Source organism: Oreochromis niloticus, linkage group LG11 (assembly GCF_001858045.2).
Source record: "Oreochromis niloticus isolate F11D_XX linkage group LG11, O_niloticus_UMD_NMBU, whole genome shotgun sequence".
NCBI classification, from domain to species: domain Eukaryota; kingdom Metazoa; phylum Chordata; class Actinopteri; order Cichliformes; family Cichlidae; genus Oreochromis; species Oreochromis niloticus.
The window spans coordinates 646,217-672,951 of record NC_031976.2 but is presented as its reverse complement, the minus strand read 5'-3'; the positions used below and the strand labels follow the sequence as shown (position 1 = coordinate 672,951).

Here is a 26,735-nt window from a genome sequence, read left to right as displayed (position 1 = left end):
TGGCTTATCGGATGTCGCTGAGATGTGTGGCCTCAGGTCTTCGGTACTCTTGGGGAGCTGTGGATAGCCTGGATCTCCTGGATGTACCTCTGTCTGACTCTGGCTGCTGGGGGGCAGGGCTGCGGCCTCCCACCCTCATTATCAAGTACACTTCGTATCAAAGACACACTCACACTCTCTCTCTCGCTCACACCACAAGAAGATTGTTGATTTATGCATCTATGCATATTTTTGTGTTCCAGCTTGTTTTTTCCGGTGCAGCAGTTATTGATACATCATACATTTCTATTTGTACACCTTTTATATCCTATTTGTGTTAATATAACACAAGTAGAAACGAATAAATAAAGAGATAAAAGAACACATGAATAACAGGAGCCTTCAGAGAATTTATAGAGTTGATCTTGGAAAAGCAAAATGTGTTTGGCAAAACAGTGCATTCAGCTCATAATTCTTATATATAATTAGTATATAATAATATTTTTTTTCTTGAAAGGACAACATGTTCGCAAAGACAGAGAAGCCACTCAAACAATATTGCAAAAACAAATAGATGAGCTGAGTGTGTCTTTAAATGCCATCTGAAACTGCAGGTGACTGCTGAAATGCTCATAATGCTGATGTAGAAACTGCACAAATGGAAGACCCGATTACATTATTTGAAATAATGTGTTTGTAGATAATTGTGTTGATAACACACTACTGCTATAAACATTGCAGTAAAGTTTGCAGCAGCCTGTAGCCCAAAATGATGAATGTGACAGTCTTTATAGTCAACAGTGTTATTTTCCTGTTCCATAAAATAACATGTTATTGCTAATTTGGTTTCCCTTATATCGGAACTGTGAGCTCAATCACTTTGCATTACTCTGACAATGACGGTGTCTCAGGTATTCTGCAGCCCAAACGGTTAACCCTGTTGCACTTACTTAGTGGTAATTCTTTTGTTTGAAAACTTGTTTGGAGATATATTCAGCAAACTGAAATAATAACAGTTTATACAAACATTTGATATTTAAATTCGTTAATAAATGTTTTTAATAGCAAAAGAATGTTACAAGTGCAGGGCAGTCACTGGGTTTAACAGTATTGTGTAAGAACACACCAATGTGCAGACAGATACTTGATGAACTGACGCCCAGTACACATTAAATATTTTGAACTTTGAATCATGTAGAGCTTATCTTCTGTCCAGAGAAGAACTAAAATATGATACTGGATTTTCTTTTCTTTGTACCTGAGCTTTTCTTTGTGTCTCAAACCAAACTGACATACTATCTCAAGAAGCAGAGATAAACTAACACTCCCATGGGTTTATTTCCTCACTTTTTAAAAGCTTGACAGATAATTCCAAAGCCATCTGTTATTTTGAAGGGTAAAGATAATTGCTATGTTTCAACACTATCGTCACATGACATGACTGCTTCAAATTGAAGATAAACAGCAGTAAGAGTAATAAATAAACAAGAAAATGTAACCGAATAACTGCACAGACACAATTTCATGATGAATCATACTGGCAACTGGCGCATTTGAGCTAAGTACCCCATCAGAGACTTCTGAGCTTAAAACCATTAAACATCATCCAAAGTTTAATAGTACATCAAATCTAGTCTTTTTTAACTTTTCTTTTGCGCAGCTAAAGGAAGACAAACATATGTTCACCCCCCAAAATCTAATTCTTTATAAATAAGTACAATATAAGACGACTCACTTTTTCATCAAACTGTGAAAACCGTGAACCTTCAGATACTGCTGTGGGATTAATATCCACATTTAGTAAGATCTGAGAGAAGGAAGGAAGATCTGATCTCAGAGTCTTTGAGCCACCAAATAGCAAACTTGGTACAGGAATTTAAAAAGAAACAAATCTCTGAGTGACACAAACCCCACCTGAAAGTCCCAGTTAGGCTGGTCAGACAAAGAAAGGTCCATTGCTATCCTATGCCAAAGAGCTGACCAATACGTTTTGCATTCCATGTTTTAAGCATGTTTGCATGCGAAACGACAAGTCTCATACTAGGCTCATTCAAAGGATGAAATCCAACATTTCTCTTAACAGGGTAGCTGTGGCTCAGGAGGTAGAGACTGAAGAAGAAGAATGTTTCTCCCACTGAAAACGCTACAACCAGATGATCAGAATCAACCGTTTGGGACTCAGGAGGTAGAGTTTGGTTTGTGTTACATGGACTGTTACCTCGCTGGTGGGCAAGGAGCCGGAGCTGGTGTGTGAGATTGGGAAATGCCAACTACATATACTTAGCCTTAGAGCTCGGGCTCTGGAACCAGTTTCATGGAGATGGGTTGGAACCTGTTCCACCATGAAGCTGGAGAATGCTCCGCCCAAGGACTTTATTCTTCTGCTGGGGACTTCAACGCTCACGTGGGCAATGACAGTGTCCCCTGGAGGGGTGTGATTCTGAGCCCCATCTGAAACCAAGTAGTTTTCTCTTGTCGGACTTCTTTGCTAACCACAGTTTGTCCATTACAAAGGGTTCATAAGTGCACATGGCGCCAGGACAACCTAGGCGGGTTGACCAAGTCGATTATCAGTTTTGTTATTGTATCATCGGACTACACTCAGGTAAACACAGTTACTGAGCTGTCCTCTTATCACCACCTGATGGTGAGTTGGATCAGGAGCAGGGGAAGATGCTGAACAGACTGGCAGACCCAATCTTACAGAGAGGGTGAACTGGGAATGTCTCTGTAAAAGACTTATTGGCTCTGGCTTGATTGCAGTTGTTGCTGCTAACGGTGGCCCAACCAGTTATTAGGTTTAGGGGACAATCACTGTTTCACTGTTTGGATATTTTACCCATTAATCATAAACACCTTCATTTAAAAACTACATTTTCTGTTCACTTGGTTTAGCTTTGTCTAATATTTAATTTGTTTAATAACCTGAAAAATTTATGTGTAAAAAACATTAAAAATAGGAAATCACACAACTGTAAATACAGCAGAAAAGTGTATCTCATATGTTGAGCATTCATACTTCAGATTATTGAAGTTAAAGGATACTTCAGATTTGTGCAGTCAACATGTTACATGTTGACTGCTTCGTAGTGAGATTCCTGGGTTTCTTTTCTCTGTGTGTGTGTGTGTGTGTGTGTGTGTGTGTGTGTGTGTGTGTGTGTGTGTTATAGCATTATGATCCTCTGTGTTTAAATAAAATACATTCTGTACAGTAAATGTAAGCAGGTTCGCTACCACACAATTCTTTCCTGGAGTTCATCACGCATGTTCGCGTGGAGCTCAGATTATACGAATATGTCTGATGTCTGGATCTGACTTTAAATAATATCTGTCAAAAAGAAAATAGCTTTCCATCACAGCCTCATTTACATGTACCCATATCTGTAGCATATTTAAGATAATATGCAAATAAAAGAGATTCAGCAGCAACGATGTGACTCTGAATACAAAGCAGCAGCAACAAACAAAGAGATGACCTTGATGGCTCAAAGGTCATCCTGTTCGCACAGACAAGCCTAACTTGTGACAAAGAAATAAATGCAGTAATTACAGTCATGCCCAAGTATTTTTTGAACCACTTTGAAAACTGGAGGCCACACAGTGAATCAGACAGCAGCTAAGGCAATTAACAAGGAGAGACACTATGGTAATGAGGCTATGGTGCTTGTAAGGTCACTCACGTTGTGCATGTTAAGCCACAACTCAGAGCAGCGTTTCTTTGCCACTTGATTAATTGAAGGTGACATAAAGGTAAGAGGTGCAGAGTTAATTTATCTGATTTGTCCCACACTGACAGTTGCTAAATAATATAATCTTTATGAGTTTATTTAATCATCTTCCTGATCTGAGGCATTGTGTCGATCTTTTCAAGAAAATGCCACAAACCTCGTTCTTGTCCGATGGACTGAAAAAATTCATGTGTGGAGGGAATTATCAGTCTTGGTAGAGTTATGCAGCCTTGGACTGTTCTTGTCAGCTATGTCATCGTCTTGTAAATGCATCTGCCATGGATGCCAGGATGTTCAGCTTGAGCTCTTCATTTAAATGTCCTCAGAATTATGAAAGAACTAATAGTCATAATGACTCAGTCAATGCTCAGTTTTGCAAAGAGGTGAAACTCATCACAATGAAATGGAATCAGACCTCATTTTACAGTTATAAATAAAATTAGACATTCATGTGCATGTTATTGAGTGAATAAGTATTTGCTCTCCTCTGACCCAACCAGAATTCTGGCTCCCACAGATTGGCTGTGTGCCCATGTGGCATATAGATTACAGTCAATCAGTCAAAGATATTCCTGATCTCACTTCATTATGTGTATAAACCACACCTGTCCACATAATCACCATGAGCAAGACCACAGAGCTGTTAAAATATGTCAGGGACAACACTGTAGACCTGCAGAATGCTGGAATAGCTAACAAGACCATTACCGAGAACCTTGGTGAGAAGCTGACGCAGCTGATGTGATTATTTGGAAATGGGAGAAATATAAAATGACCATTGATTGCTCTGGTCTGGAGCTCTTGTCTCATGGGGTGTAATGTATTAAATAATGTATAATGAGACAGTATAACCTCCTTGCACATTTTGAAGACCAGAAGAAGATGAAATTTAATTTGACTGAACTCCATGGAAATGCTGTGCCTAAAGATCGCCACATATTGCAGTGGCACAGGTTTGGCTTTTCTTAAAGGGATTTTAAATCAAACAAGATGTGATTGAAGTGAACATTTTCAGCATTAATTCAATTCAAGTTCTTAAACAAAAAGTTTGCATTAAGTATTTAGGGATTATTGGCATTTTTATAAAAAAAACATATTACACATATACATGGTAGAAAATGAAATGACTGTTTTTATTAACTGCATGAATGAGTCTAGAACTCGTGGAAATTTCCTGTATTTCCTTCCTGATGCTCTGTCACTGCCTGAATCTTTTATTTTGTTTGTTAGTTTTAAGGGCATCTCCCTCCTAAACTCTGGTAACCTCATAAGAGTCAAATTACGATGGTTATCTCCAATACAATTTTATTTATACAGCACGTTTAGAACCGGGGGTACACCAAAGTGCTTCACAGTAAGGAATAACCAGTAAATGATTACACTGAACAGTAAGTCATTACAACAAGGTAAAATAGAAAAACAAACAAAGGCATTAATAAGTAGAGCTAGGGAGAACTGAGTAATGATACAGCAATTAATTAGCGGTGAGAATTAGCGAGTCAGAAAAGCCAGGTTGAATAGGTAAGTTTTCAAGCGTGCTTTAAAGGATTGAATGGAGTCAGAGCAATTTTTTTTTTTTTATTTAACCTTTATTTAACCAGGAATGTCCCATTGAGATTAAAAACCTCTTTTTCAAGGGAGTCCTGGCCAAGAGGCAGCACATTTCCAAACAAATACATACAAACAAAGTTAAAAATTACACAAAACAATTACACATTATTGAGGCAGTCTGTAGGTCTTTGAGTTTAGTTTTAAAAACATTTAAAGACAACAGTTCAGTCAGTTTCCAGTCTTTCTGTAACAGGTTCCACGAAAAAGGCGCAGAGTGGACAAAGGCTTTCTTACCCAACTCTGTGCGGACAAGGGGATCAGACAGCAGCAGCTCATCATTTGAACGCAAGGAGTAAGAACCACTATTTGTCCTTGTGACCAAAGTACAAATATAAGGAGGCAGCAATCCAAGCATAGCTTTGTAATGGTAGCAGGAAGACTATTCCAGAGGTTTGGTGCTACAGAGGCAAAAGCACGATCACCCCTAGTCTTAAGACGATGCCTGGGCTGGGCCAGAAGTAACTGACCAGATGATCGTAAAGAACGGCTGGGAGTATAGAGACTGAGGAGTTCGGTGAGATAAGGTTGTTTAGGCATTTGAAAGTAAGCAGCAGAACTTTAAAATCAATACAAAATTTAAGAGGCAGCCAATGTAAATCAGAGAGCACTGGAGTCATGGAGCGTCACGTGGCGATCGCGGCTCAAGAGTTGGCAGTTTGTCTTGTAATCAGAAGGTTGCCGGTTCGAGCCCCGGCTCCAACAGTCTCGGTCGTTGTGTTCTTGGGCAAGACACTTCACCCGTTGCCTACTGGTGGTGGTCAGAGGGCCCGGTGGCGCCAGTGTCCGGCAGCCTCGCCTCTGTCAGTGCGCCCCAGGGTGGCTGTGGCTACAATGTAGCTTGCCATCACCAGTGTGTGAATGTGTGTCTGAATGGGTGGATGACTGAATGTGTAAAGCACTTTGTGGTCCTTAGGGACTAAGTAAAGCGCTATACAAATACAGGCCATTTTTACCATTCATGAAGGCAAACATTCTAGTTCCGGTTAGGAGACGAGCCGCAGCATTCTGAACGAGTTGTAACCGTTGGAGGTGAGCGAGGTGGAGTCCAGAGTAGAGAGAGCTACAATAATCTCATCTGGAGGTCACAAAGGCATGGATAAGTTTATACTAATATGTAGTGCTTTTACTTTTAAATAAGGTTTATGTAACATTAGGCCCACATGTCTCTCACAAAATAGTGGAAATGCTTCTTTTTTCTAGGTACTTGTGTGGTGACATACATGTAGGTAGTACATTAATACTGTGGAGTGGAGGAGGAGGTCTGTGGAGCACACAGTTTTTGATCGGTGCAAAATTGAGTGGAATAAAGTGGATAAATGAGAGCAGTTTATTTGATCTGTAACATTCTCTTTTTTGCTTAAGTAAACATCCTAAACAAATGCAAGAGACTCAGATTTGTTCCTCTGCATCATCCTGAAAGCTGAACACAATCCTGCTAGTAGCAGCAGCAACAATACCACCACAAATCTTCTGCTTTTCCTTCACATCTTGATTGTGTAATTAAAAATGCACACTGGTGTTGTACAGGCGCAAAGTTGAAAACATTTATGATCTTAACTGTTGATGTCATAATGCCATGAGTTCCTTTTGATAAATTATCCCGAGCTGTGAGTAAAGACCCAAACAAAAAACTGTACACAGTGACATCAGAGTTTTCTTTACGACTCCATACCGCAGCGCATGAACTGTGTCCAGGACTCAATATGATCATCTGGATTTAACTGTAATGCTTGTTTAGAACATCGAGAAAACATGTTACAGTATTTTGTTTCAAGTTGTCATTTTGATATGCAACATGTAACCTTAAACACAACACACAAATGAAGCTGTGGAGCCTCCCGTCATGTCAATATGCTTTAGCTGCTGACTGATTGCCATTTGTCTAATTAATCAATCCCCAGCTAACATCAGCTATTAATTCACTGATGAGCAGGGTCACAGCACACTCCTCACACACATAAATCTTTGCCTGTTACTGATCCAAAAATAACTGCACAGCTTGATTTGTCTGATGAATCTCTGTGGTGCATTGCAAAGTGAAAAGGCCTTATTATTTAGCTTGTTTGTTTTTCTATCCATGGATTCGAGATATCAGCACAACTGTAAGACTTGCTGCTTCTGCTGGAAGCTAGTAGCAATAAAAACACCCTAAGCTTTAAGTGTTCAGTGAAAATGTCCAGTTATTACACACACAGTCCATTTTAGGTCTCAAGTGGGAAACTATTGATTGAACCACAAATCTAACAAAACAGCTTAAACTGAGTAACACCCACTTTCCAATATCAATCCAGAAACATGACTCAGCAAGATGTTGGTCTTAGGAAAAAAAAAAACAATCTGCTATTCTCCTGAGGCAATCTAATGTTTTCAATCAGCAGCCAACATCAGCTACTGCTGGTGCTGCTGCCAGTGCTGCCAGTGCTGCCAGTACGTTCCAACTGGCGTCAGACCAAATGGCTACATTTGGCCTAACATATAACACCTCAACAGTCATTGTGGAAATATAACACAAGGACTTTCACTCCTAACTTCCCTTCACCCACTTTCTATCTTCATTTTTCTTTTTTCATTCCTCCCATCATTTCTCTGTCCATTACTTTATTTCCCTTCCCATTCCTTGTCTCTGCTGGTTTGACACTTTTTGGCCGAGTTCCCAGATAAGAGAGTGGTATGTAAGCCGTATGGAGGAACAGCTATTACACACGGTGTGCTCTGATCAGAGACGTTTCAGATCACAGCGACAGAGATGCTTCTCATCACGCCTGGAACTCGTTTGGAACTCGGGTCACAAAGGTCGTGCGCCTGACTCCAGCAAGCTGCCTCGGACATTACAGTAAGAGAAACCAGCGAATATACATCCTAAGAAGTCTATCATTTCCAGAACACTGTTTTATGTCATTAGTGACTTGATGCCTGACAACCACTGGGAAAATCGCAAGGTTATTTCCACTGTCCAACTGGTCAACCATAGTAAGAAATACGTGCATGAGATGCAGTTACATAAATGTTCAAATTTCATGACTCTCAACTAAAGCATTTCTCCTACTTAAATGGATATACAACCAGGAGAACTGGGAGATATTATACACAGTTTTTAATCATGCCAATCGTGAGTAAAACGTCAAGCTTGCATAGAAGGAAGCACCATATCATCACACTGAAGGTTAGAGCGCTGACAAAACTGAAGAAGCAATCAACAGCATCAACTCATGTACCTCTGTCTCAGTCTGATAGAAGTCTACAGCTGCGGCATCACATTGTCATTATTCAACCCTTTGACTTCCTTCGTCACCATGACAACAGTCTCTGGGAAAGATCAATAAATAACTGACCATGGGTCCACATCTGCATGTCAGAAAACACAACTCTGGCAAAGTGCTTATGAAAGCAGAGATAACAGCATAAAGCCTCAAAAAAGGATCGGTACATTCATGAACTTTGTCCAGACTCACAGTCATGAAGCCGTCCAGTAATCCAGAGTCAGGTTTCGGTGGAGCCTGCAGTCGCTCCATGGACCACTTCTCAATGATAGAAGCCACCTGGCTGTTCTCGGTGTTGAGTATCCTGAAACCCGTCATGTTTACACCACTGTATCGGTAAGGTTCCACGTCCAGTGCAAACAGATCCTGGAAAGAAAAAATACAATGTTAAACTCTATGTATCATTTTATCCCCACTTATCCCTGCTGTAGGCTGAAAGGCAAGGTGTACCCTGGACAGGTTTGTCAGGCTATTATAGGTTTAATTCAACAAACCCAACTCACCTGTCAACTTGTCCATCACTACTGCAAACAAGGAAGGGGGTCAGAGGTGATCCTCAGTGTAATCCCACTTCAACTTTGAGCCCATATGCCACTCCTACCCCACACCCCACCTTAGTACTGCTGTCCTTATACATGTCCTGCACCACCTAACAGACTTCTATGCTACGCCTGACTTCCACACAGAAAAAATGTTATGGTGCTAAGCAAGAACTATGGTATTCCACAAATGCACTGATAATTTAGAATAAACACCCTTAAAGCAAATATTGCATCTGCAGTACGTTTTCTTTGCAGGGAATTCACAACAAAAAAGTAAAGTACAGAAGGGGAAGAAGAGTGACAGCGTTTTGATCCCTGACAGCACAAACAGCCTTTCCAGGATGAGCATTTACACTTTGATCTAAGGTTAGGATACATATGAACTCTAATGTAACAGATTTTAACGAGCTGTCAAGGACTGCTATTACGAAAAGCAACATTTCAATTTCAGTTCAATTCAATTTTATTGAAATTCAATTCAATTTTAAGTTACTTAGAAAAGAGTATAATGATGAATTAAAAAATTACATCAAGAAAATGTCATCTGTTGTTGTTATTTGTCATTCGTCAGCACTGTTGGCCCACTGTATGTTCACTAGCAGTTTGCCAAATACTCTTGTCATTGTGTACATGCGGCTGGCAAAAACCGTTTTATATAAAGTTTTTAAAGTATATTATTTATTTTGACTGAAAGAAATTTGATTTTTGAAAGTTAGCTTTTTAATTTCCCCATGTGTACCAGAAGCAGAGATACTGTTCCAAATGTCTGAAATGACTGAATTGAAGATTTGAAATGTTTTGTATGTATTACTGTAGGGTCTACCTTACAATATAAAGTGCCTTGAGGCGACTGTTGTTGTGATTTGGCGCTGTATTAACACATTGAAATTAAAAAATTAAAGCTGTTTGGCTCAAAGAATGTGAGCAGATAGTTTAAGAAATGCACCTGCCCCTCTCCTGATGCCCCAGTGAAGTTTGGATGTCTTGGATCACCAGATGAAAAATCATGTCATCATCTCAGTCTCATCTTTTATTAATCTGCCACATCATTTAATTAAATATCCGGACTGTGAAAGAAAAATCATCTAACAAAGCGCCGATGAATAGAATTACAACAGTGCATTTTATTTATTCAGTTTTGATATCTCTAAACAAATGTGTCTGTGTAGGTTCTCCATCATCCAGCTCATGGTAGTCTAAGGAGCTTGAAAAGAAAAGCAACTGGACTTCTTCAAGTTTCTTGAAGATGTTTCATCTCTTATCTGAGAAGCTTCTTCAGTTCTAAAACCAAACGGTGGAGAGTCCCAGATATTTAAACCCTAGTGGGAGTTGTTCCTTAAGAGGGTCGTTGACACACTACTGATCGTGTGCCTGATCACATGAGAAAGGGTGTGGGTCATTATAAGCAGAGGTTTAAACTGAAACCACTGTGAGACATTGCTTCACCCTGTCATTAAATCTATGTAGATTACTTGGCACAAGATGTGAGTGATCTCAAACCTGGATTATAGATGGCAGACTGTTGGTGTCGTAAGTCCCGCCCTCTGTTCAAAGATGGCTGTTCACAGTGGACAGATCTGCTTCTTTCACTCCTCTCTTAAACCATCTTTCTTCTCTGTCCAAAATGTGAACACTATTCTTTTTACTATCAATTTCTGTGCCCAACCTCTGGTCAGAGGGCAGGCAAACAGCAACCACAGCTCAGAGTGGAATTAGTAGCACTTTTTACACAGTAAGACTCAAATATTAATCAAGAAAAAGATACAAAGTAAGAAAAATGGACAAACAATAACAAAAAGAGGAAGTAGAAAAAGGAGGAAAAATATGATGGAATGAAGCTGATAAAGCAAGAGAAGATAAGAACCGTTCTTTGTCCTTATGTTACAAAGTAGTGTGATATTATTTTCTTTGGCTCTGGAAAATGAATCACCCAGTGAAAGAAAAATAAATGAAATGAAGATTGAGAAGCTGCACCATCTAATGTTTTGACCATGCAACAAATCTTTATGGTGATATGAAACTATGAGTTCGATCTGATGAAGAAATGACTGTGCAGGACAGTCTCTGACTCTACTTACCAGTGTGGTAAATATATAGTGATAGTACTCTGTCATCATCCCCATGGCAAGAGCCTAAGAAAGACAGTGACAGAAGGGGGCACATTGGGAGAGATTTATAAATAAATCAGGAAGCAGATAAAATGTTTTGTCATATTCTGCACACACACACACACACACACACACACACACACACACACACACACACACACACTGTTTTGTAAGGCTGCATCGCTGTGTTACCATGTAATGTGAGAAGGCATATATTGTGCTACATTGCTTTAGCCCAGCAAAAACACAACCATGTGAGGCAGGACACAGCGCCCGGGGTGATCGTACGTTTAGAATACTGCTAAAGTACAATATGCATAATGCTGTGGAACATCTGGAACATTAGCATCACCAAACTAACATTCACAAGTAGTATTAAGCACTGCAGAGTGGAGCTATTGTAAAAGAGCTGTTTTGATTTGTTTTTATTTCAAATAATCAAAAACATCTTTTTCCGATGTGAAACTATTGTTTTGTATGTGTGAAAGTGTAAACATGGTACGTAAAACGAACCAACATTTCTCAATAACAGAGCAGTCTGTAGAGTACTAATCCCTGAATATGCAAAGGTTTGTGTTATTGCATTATGTCATCACAAACATGGATATGTTCCTGTAACATTAAATACATCTTCTAAAAGCAAAAACAAATGTGCTCATTGTGCTTGTAGCACACAAGATTCGGAGTCTGAATCTGGCACATTTTCATTTAACGCTTTTCTTTTAGTGGACAATAACCTGACTTCTCACTGTCATGCTGTTGAGGAAAAGAAGCACAAGTTTAAAGTTGTTCTGTGAGATTGTTTTATGATCTATTAGACGAATAATTACTATAATGCCTTGCCTCAGTTCTTCTCTTTTGCTCCCAGCATCAACAGTGAGCAACAGCCCTAGCTAATAGTAGCTTAGAAATAGAGTCAGCTAATCAGTGATGTTAACAAACAGCAGACATTACACAGAAAAGTACCATATAAAGATCAGTCCCCGTCCCTGTATAAAGGCATTCTAGCCAAACAGATGTTGGGTGTCAGCTCAACATCAGCATAGCATTTAATCTACATTTGTATGTATAATCGTGGCCAAAAGTTTTGAGAATGACACAAATATTGGTTTTCACAAAGTTTGTTTTTATGATAACAATTTGCAGAAGGTTGTGAAGAGTGACCAGATGAAATGCAAAGTCCTTCTTTGCCATGAAAATAAACGTAATCTGAACAAACCCATAACCACTGCACTTTATCGCTGCCATAAAAAGACCTGCTGAGATCATTTCAATAATCTTCTCATTAACTCAGGTGAGAATGTTGACGAGCACAAGGCTGGAGATCATGATTTCATGCTGATTGAGTTAGAATAGTAGACTGGGTGTGTTAAAAGGAGGGTGATGCTTGTAATCATTGTTCTTCCTTAACCTTGGTTACCTGCAAAGAAAGATGTGCGGCCATCATTGCATTACATAAAAAGGGTTTCACAGGCAAGGATGGTGTTGATACTGACATTGCACCTAAATCGGATCATCAAAAACTTCAAGGAAAGAGGTTCAGTGGTTGTGAAGAAGGCTTCAGGGTGCAAAAGAAAGTCCAGCAAGCACCAGGACCGTCTCCTCAGGATGATTCAGCTGCGTGATCGGAGTGCTGCAGGTGCAGAGCTTGCTCAGGAATGGCAGCAGGTGTGAGTGCATCTGCATGCACACCGAGGCGAAGACTTTTGGAAGGTGGCCTGGTGAGGTCAAGTCCTTTTCTCTGATGAAGCCCCTTTCTGATTGTTTGGGGCATGTAGAAAAAGGATTGTCCGGTGAAGAAAAGGTGAGCGCTACCGTCAGTCCTGTCTCACGCCAACAGTAAGGCATCCTGAGACCATTCATCTGTGGGGCTCCTTCTCATCCAAGGGCGTGGGCTCACTCACAATTTTGCCAAAAAACACAGCCATGAATAAAGAACCAAAACATCCACCCACAGCAACTTCTTCCAACCATCCAAGAACAGTCTGGTGAAGAACGATGCCTTTTCCAGTCTGATGGAGCACCGTGCCATAAGGCCACAGTGATAACTTAGTGGCTCGGAGAACAAAACACTGAAATTTTGGGTCCATGGCCAGAAAAGTCTCCACACCAACTGAGAACTTGGGGTGAATCCCAAAGAGGCAAACAAACAAAAACCTACTAATTGTGACAAACTCCAAGCATTGTGTATTGAAGCATAATTGCAAACACTTCATAAGTTTCAAAGGCTTTTATTGTCAATTACGTCACATTTATGCAAAGATATTTGCAGTGTTGGTCCTTCTTTTTCATGACCTCTGCAATTCGCCCTGGCATGGCGACCCATTCTTTTATAACAGAAACATCTGACACAAAGATCTGAAAACACTGAAGCAGCAAACTTTGTGAAACCTAATATTTGTCTCACTCTCAAAACTTCTGGCCACGACTGTATGTATGTATTTATTTATTTACTTACATGATATGTTAGCTGAACATTTCAAGGCTCAAGTTGCTTTATTCAGAGTTACATTCAAAGGCTTAGAAAAAGACAAAGAGCATAAAACCTGGATATCCAACATGAGCTTAGAATAGAGCTTCTACTAGTTCATAGTGAAAAGAGTTAGTATGAGAACAACCCTTGAAGAAATCCAAGCATCTCCAACTGTGTGAAGATCATGCATAGACCAATAAGATGCTGGACAGATGTTGCGTCCCATCTGGCCAAGTATCCCCTGAAAGTGCAAGAAGGCGTGGCTGGGACAGAAGAGGACATTTCAACAATTTTCAAATTTCAGGTAACGTGCAGAACGTAACTCCCACAAAGAGCAGACAAGATGCTCAATGTTCTTTAAATGATGTCACAGCTTTGTAGACAAAGCAGGAAGACATATTAATTTGTATATGAGCAGCAGACTCCCACATTATGATCTTGTTAATAGTTTTGAATCTTCGCTGCGTACAAAAGAATTACTCATGGCAGATGTATCATGACATCTATGTCTGTATAGGTTGTGAGTCATGGTAGTCTAAGGAGCGTGGAATGAAAGTGACTGGACTGTTTCAGTTTCTTGAAGCTGAAGAAGCTTCTTCAGTTCTAAAACCAAATGATGGAGAGTCCCAGGTATTTAAATCCTAGTGGGGATTGTCCCTTAAAACGGCCTATTGAGAATTGTGTGGGTCATTCTCAGCAGAGGTCTGAGGTGAAACCACTGTGAGCTCTTACCTCATCCCATCATGGGGCCTATTGAGATCACCTTGTGCAAAATGTGAGTGAGCGTTAAGGGCCTAGATAGGGATTTTAAAACTTCATTGTTGTTCCATTTATCATTCTTTTTTTCCCAAGTTGGTGTCTGACCTTTTCTATCCATAATCACTGATTTGATGAAGGCCCAGTTGGAATAACCACATGTTGTACGGGCTTTCTTTGCGTGCGTGTTCCTTTTCTTTCCTTGCAGCGTCTGCCCGGTGTTGTAGCATCCTGATTACTCCTAACTTATCTATCCATGAAGCCAGGTAACACACACCAATTAGTTAAACTGCAGGAATGTCTTAAAGACATAAAGACCTGGATGGCCGCTAACTTTCTGCTTCTTAATTCAGATCAAACTGAGGTTATTGTACTCGGCCCTGAAAATCTTAGAAATACGGTATCTAAGCAGATTCTTACTCTGGATGGCATTACCTTGGCCTCCAGTAACACTGTGAGGAACACAGTGAACATCTCTAAAATTAGAAATATCCTGTCTCAGAGTGACGCTGAAAAACTAGTTCATGCATTTATTACTTCCAGGCTGGACTACTGTAATTCTTTATTATCAGGATGTCCTAAAAACTCCCTGAAAAGTCTTCAGCTGATCCAAAATGCTGCAGCATAATTTGCTCATACTTCATTGGCTCCCTGGGGTGGCTGTGGCTCAGGTGGTAGAGCAGATCAGCTACTGATTGGAAGGTTGGTGGTTCGATTCCTGGCTCCTCCAGTCTGCATGCCAAATATTCTTGGGCAAGATACTAACCCCAATTTGCCCTCCGATGCGTTCATCGGAGTGTGAACGTGTGCGAATGCTTATTAGTTGCACCTGAGTTTAGAAGTGCTTGTATGAGTGGCTGTGGTTGGGTGAATGAACCATGTTGTATAGAGCGCTTTGAGTTCTCTGGGAGAGTAGAAAGGCGCTATATAAGAATCAGTCCATTTACCATCTGTTAAATGCAGATTCAAAATTTAAATTTTTATAATCGCCTACAAGGTCTTGAATAATCAGGCCTTATAGTACTGGATCACCACTACAGAGCACTTCACTTTCAGACTGTTGTGGTTCCTTGGGTTAGAATGGGAGCAGAGCCTTCAGCCTTGCTTCTGTGGAACCAGAACATTTTAGGTCTACTTTTAACATTGGGTTTAAAACTTCCCGCAACGGACTGAGTGTTTCTTCTTCACTCATATTTTTTCACTCACTCAAATGATTTGGTTTTTTTCTGTTTTCTCTGTATTATCGTAGAGTCTTTACCTTACAATATCAAGCACTTTGAGATCTGGCACTATATAAATAATAATTTATTTAATATATATAAAATATTATATTATTTAGTTTTTAAGTATAACTAAATCTGGTCAGCAGGAGAGAATTTGGTTTGCATCAACTTCTGTCATGCTTATACTCAGTATGACTCAGTCTCCCCTCGTCTGTCTGTAACAGCCATACATTGTACTAGGAAACAAAACTCAGCAGTGGTAATGACACCATTACAAAGGTAATGTGTTTCCAAAAAATGCACCCCTACTCTGTATTATTCTGTTAGGATCCAAACTAACTGTGTGGCTATTCGGTCTGGATCATCAGGAGCTGCTTGTGTATGTGTCCTGTCTGTGTGGTGATGACTGTATACTCCATTTGGGATTACCTACACCAGTACATAAACAAACCACAGACTATAGCTGTGCATGTATAAGGAGACATGAAGGGATGTTGTTGCTGATAACCGGTGAGAAACCTTGAGAAACACTCCACAGCTCAGTCTGAAAACCAGCCCACTCACTGGTGACTCACATAGTACAAAATCCTGGATCCTGTGATGACAGTTTAGTGCCAGAAACTTTTTTCTTTGGGGAAAAGAAAACAAACTAACAGAAAAACACATTCAATGAAATTAAAATAGCTGTTACACATCAGTATTAACATGATTATAAGAAGGGTCTGATATTTCTGGAATACTTACATTACATTATATTTATATTATTTAGATTTAGATAAAAGTCCAATCACATTGTTTCTCGTGTAGCAATCAATTCAAAAACTCAAGAACAACGAAAAACTAACATAAAACATCTGCTGGACATTTGTCAAAGCTGCAGGTGATCCAGGAGAGAAGAAGGACAGCTGCTGCCTGAGCAAACTCTCAGTGATCCCATACATGTCAGGGGTATCAGAAAGTTGGAGGCACATTTTCTCTGAGCATCACATCTCTGGTTTTTGAACCCAAAAACACAAACTGGAAGTATTTGGTCGCATAGGTATTTGGACACCTTGATTGCTATGAGTACTTATAACTAATTGGTGTGTCACGTAATGAGAATATCAGACGCTCAAACCTTTCATTACTTGTCATTAGCAATGATTCTTTCTGACATTATTAGTGAAAGGCAGCCTTGACCTTCCTCAGCAATCTAGCAGTATGACACTGATTAAAAACCCTGGGAGAGTGACAGAGAACAGGAATTGAATCATGTTGTCCTCAATATTTTATAAATCTTTCAGGCAGGAGAATTATGAATGCTTGTTAAGTGAGTTACCACAGTCCTGCAGTTTAATTCAATTCAGTGTTATTTATATTAACAGCTACTTTAAGATGCTGACAGCACCAGTCTGTTTTTACACTGTAAAATCTAATATTGTGTTTAATTAAACATATCAAGTAGACTGAACTCTGTTTTTATCAATTTATTATTAGAACTCAGTTTAAGTCAGTTACCAGTACTTTTATTAGAAAAGCTGATCAACTCAGTTTATTTGAGCTGTCTTAAATTAGATAAACTAAGTAAGCTGGAAACTTTGCTTCTCAGTGTGGAAGGATAAAACGATATGGTTTGAAAATGCCACGTCACTACCTTCCTCCTCCCTCACACGGATCAGTCCACATGTTCATGGTTCATGTTTTTCTGGAATATGTTGACAAGCCTGGAGAAGCTTCAGCTCAGGAGATCATTGTTGGCATTGCTGTGATTCTTTATGTGATACACTGATTTGGTGAGTCAATGTTTATATATGTGTTAGTCTAATTTGGCTGTATGAGGTCATCATTGAGCTTCTGTGTTGTAGGTTATAACAGCTGCACAGCCATTAAGGATCAAATCAGCTTCTAAATAATTTCATGGTTTTTCTCCCTCTGCTTGCTTCTTACTGTCTCTGAGGCTCAGACCAGCGCTCCACACTTTACATCAAAGTCAAGTCAAATTTATTTATACAGCACATTTAAAACAACAACTGTTGACCAAGGTACATGTAAGATAATCAAAAGATATAAAAACATAGGAAGATATGAGGAAAGTTAAAAAAGAGAATCATAAAATTAGAAGATTTGAGTAAAAAATAAGATAAATAACAGTAGTACAAACTCATTCAAACTCTTAGTAGAATCTTTAGTGTTTTACTGATTGAATAATTACTTAGAAAACGAGAAGCTGTTCGTTTTGAGTGTCTGCAACACGAGCAGCTTCTCCCCACCACTTTTAACCCGTCAGATAGATGCACATTCTGAGTTTGAATTGAAAATTGAATCTTTATTTTGAAAATGTTAAATATTCTCTTATAACACTCTGTGAACTGTTGGGACAGATTGCCCTCTCTTTTGGGAAGTTGGCCGCAGCCGATTGACCGCAGACTGTGGCTTCCTGGACGGGGGGTGGGTCAACCAATGCTTTAATAAATAATAATCACAAATAAAGTGTTTTGGCTCTGATTCCTCAAAGTGGATAAACAAACATGATAACAGGAGACTGCAGTTAGATAAGGGATTATTAAATATTACAGGGCTGAGTGAGTGATGGATGGAATATTGAACCAGAGCAGATGATGATAGGACATGTAGAGAAGGTTGTTAGCTGTCGACAGCAGAGACGTAAGCTTAGTTGAACTGAGCAGAGTCCAGACTGTGCAAACTACACTGGAGCAGTCTCAGACCTAAAATGGGTTAAAGGCCTGAGAAGCAGAAGTGGTGAGGTGAAAGGTTATAGACTGAGATACAACAGAGTGGATGAGAAAGAAAGGCTACAGGTCAAAAGGTCAAAATAAACTATTGTTTACATTGTGATGGCTCCAGTTACAGCCACACATAGTGGGTAATGTCTACCAAACATCACAGCACTACAATAGAGACTTGTACATAACACTACACTTATATTTGTCTTTCTTTAAATATAGGATTTAATTTACAGGCTAATCAAAACTTGGTTTTGGTTTAGAATTAATTTATTTCTACCATCACATTATACTGTATTCTTAGTTTATTTGCACAATAACTGAAACTAGCACCACTGAATGAACATCCCTTGATTCTGTGTTTTGCCATCGGCTTCCCCAGAGGTTGTTTGGTTTCCCCGATGTATAAATCCTGGGAATCCTCCTGGCTCTTATGAGCGTACACTATGTTACTCTGTTAACGATCAAGGAGCTGACCTCACAGCCCATTGTTCATTCAGTGGTGCTAGTTTCAGTCATTATGCAAATGTGCTGTTTATAAGGTTGTAAATCTGCAGTCAGCTGAGACTGAAGACGTCACCTGATGATGCTGAAATGTTTCTCCCACTGAAAACGTCCAGATGAACAGAATCAACTTCTTGGGATAGTTTCAGTTAGGTTTTGTGTGTTTTACCCCTTTTTGTGTCTTTGTGGGCTGATCAGCACTAAGTTTCTCCCTTTCTCTCGTTTGGGTAGGTCAGTTTGTTTGGGTTAGTCGTATTGTTTGTGGAGTTTAGTTACTCTGACCTCTTTTATGGGCCCAAGATTTAGATTTTTATGTATAATTTAACCAAGTTTGTTTTTTGGACTTTAACCTGTGCCTGACTTTCCTTTACTGCTCGTCCATCACAACATACATGTTGAAATTGCAGCACAGGCTTATTTTAAACTGTTCAACTGTTACTCAGATGATTAGGAAATTAGAGTTTTTGTGGTTATTTTATTTAGAAGAGGACAAAATGCAGCAACAAATATTCGTACCTGCTTCAGTATCCCAGCAGCCATTTCATGGCCACAGTCAAAGATAATATGAAACTCCTTCCCCCTTTTCATCTCCTTTAAGAGTGGCTTTGCATCCTTGGTTTCTGCAGGCAACTGCCGGATCTTTAACCGGATGTTGTATCGTGAAGGCGCCTTTATAAGCTCTTGCAAACGAATCAGACCTGTGAGAAAAGCAGAAAGACAACACACATTTGAACTGTTTTGCTCCTCTGCTATTTGCATTTCAATAAGTCAGACGTCCATGTAGTGATCCATTTTCCAAAAGGGAAATGTTTGTATCTTTCCACAGTAACTGTGGATACAACTTTGTCTAATTCATTTGGCAGCAGCAGTTATAATCAGAGCAAGAATAAGAAAGCTGCAGGGATGTTTCTATTGGCAGTTCAGTCTAATGAAGTGCATTTCTCTTCACCCACTGTCCTCTCTTACTATTTTCAATACTAAGCATGATATTTTTCTTAAAGCATGGTTATATTTCCCTCTCAGTTTCTCTGTCTGTTTTATTCTTTGTCTTTGACATCCGCCCACATCACAGCAGGATCAGTATACTTTAATCCAAACACCACAAATATTCTTACATATCAGTACTGCGTGTAACATTCTTCATGCATCATGAATGAAATCATAAATGTCATACATGTACAGTCAACCAGTTTTCAACTGAAGCATAAACATCTCTTGTTTTTCACTGTGATACTGGAAACATGTTTGTGTTTTCAGGACCTCTGATTTTGTTGTTGTTGCCTGAAGTTTGGGGGCATTTTTGTGTTCTTCATTATTACTGCATTACTTTGGTAGATTATTTATTATAATTATGATAATCATTATTATCATGCATCCTCTCTTACTTATCCAGTCCAGCCTCACCCAGCTCCCATAGGGTGAGAGGCAGGGACAGCCCTGACAGATCAGCAGCTGGTTGCAGGACTAACACAGAGAGCCGAACAATCATTCACCATCACATTCAGAGGCACCAATTAAACAAATAGCACTGACTGCATGTCTCTATACTGTGGAAGTAACCCGGAGTTTTACAACATGCATTTCAACTCATAGCAGCAAAGTCTGGTAGTTATTCACTCAAACTTTAGTTTATTTTTGTTGTATTTTTATCAGTTTGCTTTGTTAAGTCCTGATGAACGTTTCTGTGGAGTAAAGTGTTTACTTGAGAGAAAAGCTTTTTCACTGAAACAGAGCAAATCTGCAAGATATCATGATAGAAATAAGTTTTTAATAAAGTTTCTTTGTAACATTAATTGTAATGTATACTCAGAGTTGATCACTCCTCATTAGAAGCATTAACCCCACGGTGTGAAGGGTTAGCTAACACGGATAGAAAGAGCTGAGTGTTTAATGGCTACACGCTGACACAGCAGTTTCAGACAGGACGCTTGGCTTTAGTATGATAACAGACTTTAATGTGGCAGTTAAAGCAGACATGAGCATGAAAATAAACCATCCCTGGTCACAACTGTAAGGTAGCACCTTGTGTTAGAGGGGTCTGGGTTGATGGTTACTGCTGCTTAGATAAATCTGAACCAGTTACAGGCTGTTTCCAGTCCGGTCGATGTTGGTTTCTTTCAACCACAACCATAATTCTTCTGAACATTAACCAAGTACATTTTGTGCTTGGTTATGCCAAATTACTTCATTTAATCTGTATGACCTGCTTTCTTTGTTTCTTTCTTTCTCTCTGTTGCCCACCTGTACAACCTGGTGGAAACAATACAGAATATTAGGCTGCTATCCTGAAGAAGGGGCTGCAGAGCTGGAGTAAGCAAAGAGGTAAGAGGGAACCTTTGGGAATGTGAGGACAATGAGATGACCAGGCTTATGTATGTGCTTCACAGAAACATGGCTGCTTCCACAGTGCAGCAGCACTTCGCTGCAGAACTTTTCGCTCAGACAGAGATGTTCATTTGAGTGGCAGGAACAAAAGATTAAAACTGTCCTGTTAGTTACTGAAAGTGTTGTAATCCTAGATATGTTACTATGAAGGAACATTTCTGCGATATTGCACTGATAGCTTTTACAATGCCTCCGTATTACTTGCTGAGGCAATTCTCATTAGTCATTGTTATTGCTGGCTTCTTGTTTAATGACAGCCTGTATCCATAAAGGTTTTTGTGAGATTGACAAATGAGCCTTAAAGACCCTTCAGGACTGCTTTGAATCTACATGTGGAGAAGATATCATCTGTTTGACTGGATGGATCACAGACTATATTAAAACAAGCACTGGATCAACAGTGACCACTGCTAAATAAAAAGATGAAAGCCTTCAGGTCTGGGGACAGGGAAGACCTAAGGAGCGTGACCTGAAAGTGAAGCTAAAGAAACCTCAGGTCTGTTACAGGATGAGCCTGGAGGTCGAGCATCACCAGGGCATGAAGGGATAGGGGAGGAGCCAACGGACAGCCTGGAGTTAAATATACATAAGCTTTTTTCTCAGTTGGCCGCCCCCACTACAAAGCCTTTGCATTCTTCCCTTCTTCTAACCAAGTGTAAGGTAGAAGGTCTACTACATACTACTTACCTGACAGGCAGTGGTGCACTTTTTCTAAGAGACTTTTTCAGCATGGGGGCATATTGAAGAAATCTTTCATATTTCATGAAATGCCTCTTTACAATGCCACACATCTGTCTGGCAGAGCATTCTCTGTCCTCTCATGTTAACATTTTATTTGAAATCTCAGCTGTTAACATACATTACCTTCAAGCCACGTTATTGCACTGCACTGTCCACTACACTTTGTACTGTTACACTCAGCTACTGTAATTTGTCAGTGTCTCATTTACATGAATTTTCTTTTTAGCTTGAGATATTTAGATATTTGGTCATATTCTTTTTTTGCTCAGCTACGTTTTAACTACTGAAACAAAGAGCTTTTTATTGTATGATTGGACTGGGAGTGAGCTGTGCTGCATACAGGGCGTCGTTATAGTGCAGACTTGTTGGCTTGACTCAGTCTGTGCTGTGTGCTGGCAACGTGCCATCATGAACTAAATCAGAGCTGATGTCTGGCACACTTCTTATTCAGATATCAAAAGCATGTGATAATAGGATGGCTAGTGGCACAGAATACAGATTGCAGTCTGGAAAATGAGGGTGAAATATTTACGTGCATGAAAATTCAAACTTCATATGGACAAACAGCAATGCAACTAAATGCTTTAATAAAAAGTGCATTTAGAGAAAAATAAATTAACACTAACTTGGGTCTGTGTTGTGTTCACGCTATAAATAGTCACATTTTGATCAAATCCCTGTGACACCTGAACAACAGAGGAAAAACCAGAATAGCTCCATTCTAATTTGTGATCTGTCACAAATATTGGAAGTCCCCATGGACTTCTATTCCAACCACACAACTGTTTTGATATGGAGCTCTTTTCATTATCATAGTCTGTCCGACTAAGTTCTTACTTTATATTGGTCTCATTGCTACTGAGGCAAAGTTATTTTGCAAAAATGATTCTTTCTTTACTGTATTTTTAACTTTTTCTTTGCTTTAAATGTAAGCACGTTTTATTTTTTACTGTTATTATTATTAGTAGTAGTAGTATTGTTGTTGTTGTTGTGTTGTTGTTGTTGTTGTTATGACTATTCAACTGTTCACTGGAACACTGAAACAAGTCCTGAAAGCTATGAACAAATATGCTGTGTTATGTTATGTGAAAATAAAACTGATCTCATGTAACTAGTTAGAGTATTATTAATCACACACTTCATAGACCATGTGCTATTTAAAAAAAATAGACCAGTGCTGGTTATTGCATCTGAAAATATATGATTACACTTTGGTCTAAACTGGTTCCGCAGTCTTCTGGGTCTGTGCCCACAGCCCACTGTCTCCAGCTGTTTGCCCTGTGGCATTGTTTGTTTACTTGCACCTTCCAGATGAGTGCAGTGCATGGTGGGAAAACAGTCTGCATTCTGCAGGCGCTTCAGCAACCAATTGCTAGCTTTCATTAAGTCAAACATGATGTCACACACTAATGATAATATTCCCAGAGTGTTGACCTGTGAGACACTGGCCATGTTCCATTTAACCAATGCAAGACAAAGTGACTTCTCTACTGTGGTTCACAATCACCTCAGCTGGCTACAGAAGCACTAGTGGGTATATTGTACATAAACCATTTTATGGAGCTTTTTTCCTGTTGCTATGCTTATGAGAAAATCATATCTCTACAAATAAAAGACTAAACAAAGCTGTACATTGGCCATGTGACTGTAATTGAGAAAAAAATGAATGTATTTTTCACGTGAAAAGGATAGGGAAAGTTTACACTGAGTTACACCTTCAACAGGAGCTGGCTGAAAAAATGTAAAAGCAAAAAGTAAAGAAAAAAAACAGACACACACACAGACACGGGAAGAAGGTAGTATTGGAGTCTCTCTGCTTAGATAGCTGCATATCTGAACCCAGAAAAGTGTGGATGGATGGATGGATGGATGGATGGATGGATGGATGGAAAATATCCAGTCTGTCCAGTTTGAAGAAGCTGACCTTATCAGACCTTTAGGAATATCAACCCTGACATTACATGTGATCAGTTGTTTTAGAGACTAACCTTGGCCGACCTGAGTGCCATATGAAAACATCGCTTTACTCTTTGTAGTTTGCACATAAACCAAATCTAGACACAGATGACATATTTAATATGTAGCATATAGTATTTACACTATATTTCCAAAAGTAATTGCTTGTAATTGCATCAACTACTGGGGACTCAATCAGATTACGGTAAAAAACAAGTATCCTCTCCCCCCTCATAAGTTCAGTTGAGACATTTTCGCCAAACTCTACCTGCACAATCCTTACCACCTGCTCCAGATTGTTGAGGGGGATGAGTGGAAAACTGCATTTAATACACCTCTCTGGCATTTTGATTACCTTGTAATGTCATTTGGCCTCACTAATGCTCAGCTGTTTTTCAAGCACTCATCAACAATGTGCTCCATGACTTTCTGAAGCTGTTTGTACTTAGATGACATCCTAATTTTTTCCAGCAATCTAACGGAGCATAAAGTGACGAAGAAGCTGCCACACACCTTGCCCTGGCATTGGAAGGAAATGCACTGCAAGTGCTTCTCGACCTAGCCCCAGCAAAGCAGCGGAAGCTCCAGGCCCACCATGGCACTGGAGAGGCGATTTGAGCAGCACTGTTCCACTGACCAGAGCAGGGAGCAGCTGGACAAACATAATTGTCAGGAAGGAGAGAGTTTGGGCACCTTTGCAGCGGATGTGCAGTTGCACGCCCAACATGGCTACCCAGAGTTCCCCTGGCTGCCCAGGAGGAACTCAGTCTACATGCTTTACCCCAGAGTGGCTGCGCCAACATGTCCGCCTTGCCATGCCTCTGTCCCTCTGTGAGGCCCTCCATGAGGGTGAACGGGCCGAATTGGCGTTCTCCTCACAACCTAACCAACCAAGAGTCCTCCCTTACTGCTCTTACATTAGGGCAACAGACTGCGAGGAGGAGAAGGAAATAGCTGAGGTCTGTCAGCTTCAATTCCCATCATTCCGAAGGCATCCTCGTAAACCAACAAACCGTTGCTATCGGTGTGATGCGTTTGGCCATGTAGCTCGTGACTGCCCAGCACCAACACAGAAAGCCAGAGCCACTCAGCCACAGGAAAACGACAGTGGAGTAGTCTAGTGAGGGGATCACCACTCCCACTGTCTGCCCCCCTCCACGGACGATGCACATTGGTTGGCCGAATCGAGTCATGTAAAAAGGGCTCTATCTGCACTGCTGTATTTATGACCGGCCTTATCGGGCCCTGGTAGACACAGGATCCACCATTCCCCTGATACGACCTGGTGTACTCCTGGGCACATTTAGCCCACTTGCAGTAGGCTGGTCACACACCAACACCCAGCTGATGACAGTGACTGGAGAGAAGACTGACATGCGAGGGAGGAAACCACTGCAAATCCGAGTAAGGGACATGGAACTGGTGCATGACTTCTGGCTCGCCAACATCCAGGACCATCATTAGACTTGATCTGCTGACCCACTGGGGGGCCTGCGTTGACACATTGAAGCTAGCCATCACCCTCAGCACAGAGACTTTGGTCCTCCAGTACGGACAGAGAAAGAAAAAGGTGTCACGGCTGGGCAGCAGTCGTGTGGTGGAATGAAAGAGGACCCAAGATGCAGATGGCAGTGGAGATGTAGGTGGAGATTTATTTACAGTGAAAAACCCAAGGTGAGGGCAGAACTGAACATAAACCTAAACTGGGAAAACTAACATAAACAGAGGACACAAAGCGAGGAACAGAGAGACACGGAGATATACCAAAATGATGCAGAGGAATGCAGACGACGCGACGAGGAGCACAGGCAGACACGCAGTATAAATACACACACCAGGTAATTGGGAAATGGCACACGGGAGTGGACACAGCTGACACTAATGGACATAACGAGAAGCAGACCTACAAAGTAAAACCGGAAACACACAGACTGTTTTACAACACCAAACGCAGGGACCTGAACGGAGCACAGAGGGAAGACACAGGTAGGGATAATAAACACGACAACCAAACCCAAAGAACTAATACAAATTCAGAATAAACACCAAACACAAGATGAAAACAAAATGAAACACAAAACGCTGGGTCAACGACCCAGGACCATGACAAAAGGAGAGGGCCAAAGACAGACAAGCCAGCCTCCAGGCAGCTGCCACCCAACAGACACCGGACACTGCAGCCACACCAACTACCACCAGTGGCCCTATGTCACCACTGCTCACCTCAGCCCCAACATCCAGGTCCAACAACTCTCCCTCGACTGAAACAACCCATGCTGTCCATGACCTATGGCAGCGCAGCAGCACAGGCCTCACCACTGACCAATGCCACCGGTTAAGTTTCCACCTGGACAACAACATAGACATCTTTGCTGCCAGTGGCAAAGACTGCAGACAGACAGTGTTGGTCCAACACACCATCGACACCAGCTCTGCCCAACCCATCTGCCTGTGTCCCAACCGACTGCGGCTCTCAAAACGGCAGTTGGCAGAGATGGCTGCTCTGACAGCCCATGGGCAGGCCCAGTGGTCTTGGTGAGGAAGAAGGACGGCAGCTGGGGGTTCTGCGTAAATTATCACCGTCTCAATGCAATCACAAAGGACTCTTATTCACTCCCGCGGATAGATGATGCTCTGGACTACATTGCCAGTTCCAGCTGGTTCAGCTCCCTCAAACTACGCAGCGGCTATTGGCAGGTGGAGCTAGCCCCCGAAGCAAAAACAAAGACTTCCTTCACCATTGGAC

At 40.6% G+C, this 26,735-nt stretch overlaps 1 protein-coding gene across 5 annotated transcripts in view; it reads right to left on the bottom strand.

Annotated features, from left to right (window-relative positions):
- Positions 1-26,735, bottom strand: part of grik2 (glutamate receptor, ionotropic, kainate 2) — a 318,702-nt gene that overhangs the window by 191,209 nt on the left and 100,758 nt on the right. For all 5 annotated transcript variants that reach the window (XM_019354545.2, XM_025911373.1, XM_005459403.4 and 2 more), the window contains exons 5-7: positions 19,424-19,605; positions 11,199-11,252; positions 8,771-8,944 (exon numbers count right to left, since the gene is read on the bottom strand). In XM_019354545.2, coding sequence (XP_019210090.1) covers positions 8,771-8,944; positions 11,199-11,252; positions 19,424-19,605 — 410 coding nt within the window. The remainder of the gene's footprint in view (positions 1-8,770; positions 8,945-11,198; positions 11,253-19,423; positions 19,606-26,735) is intronic.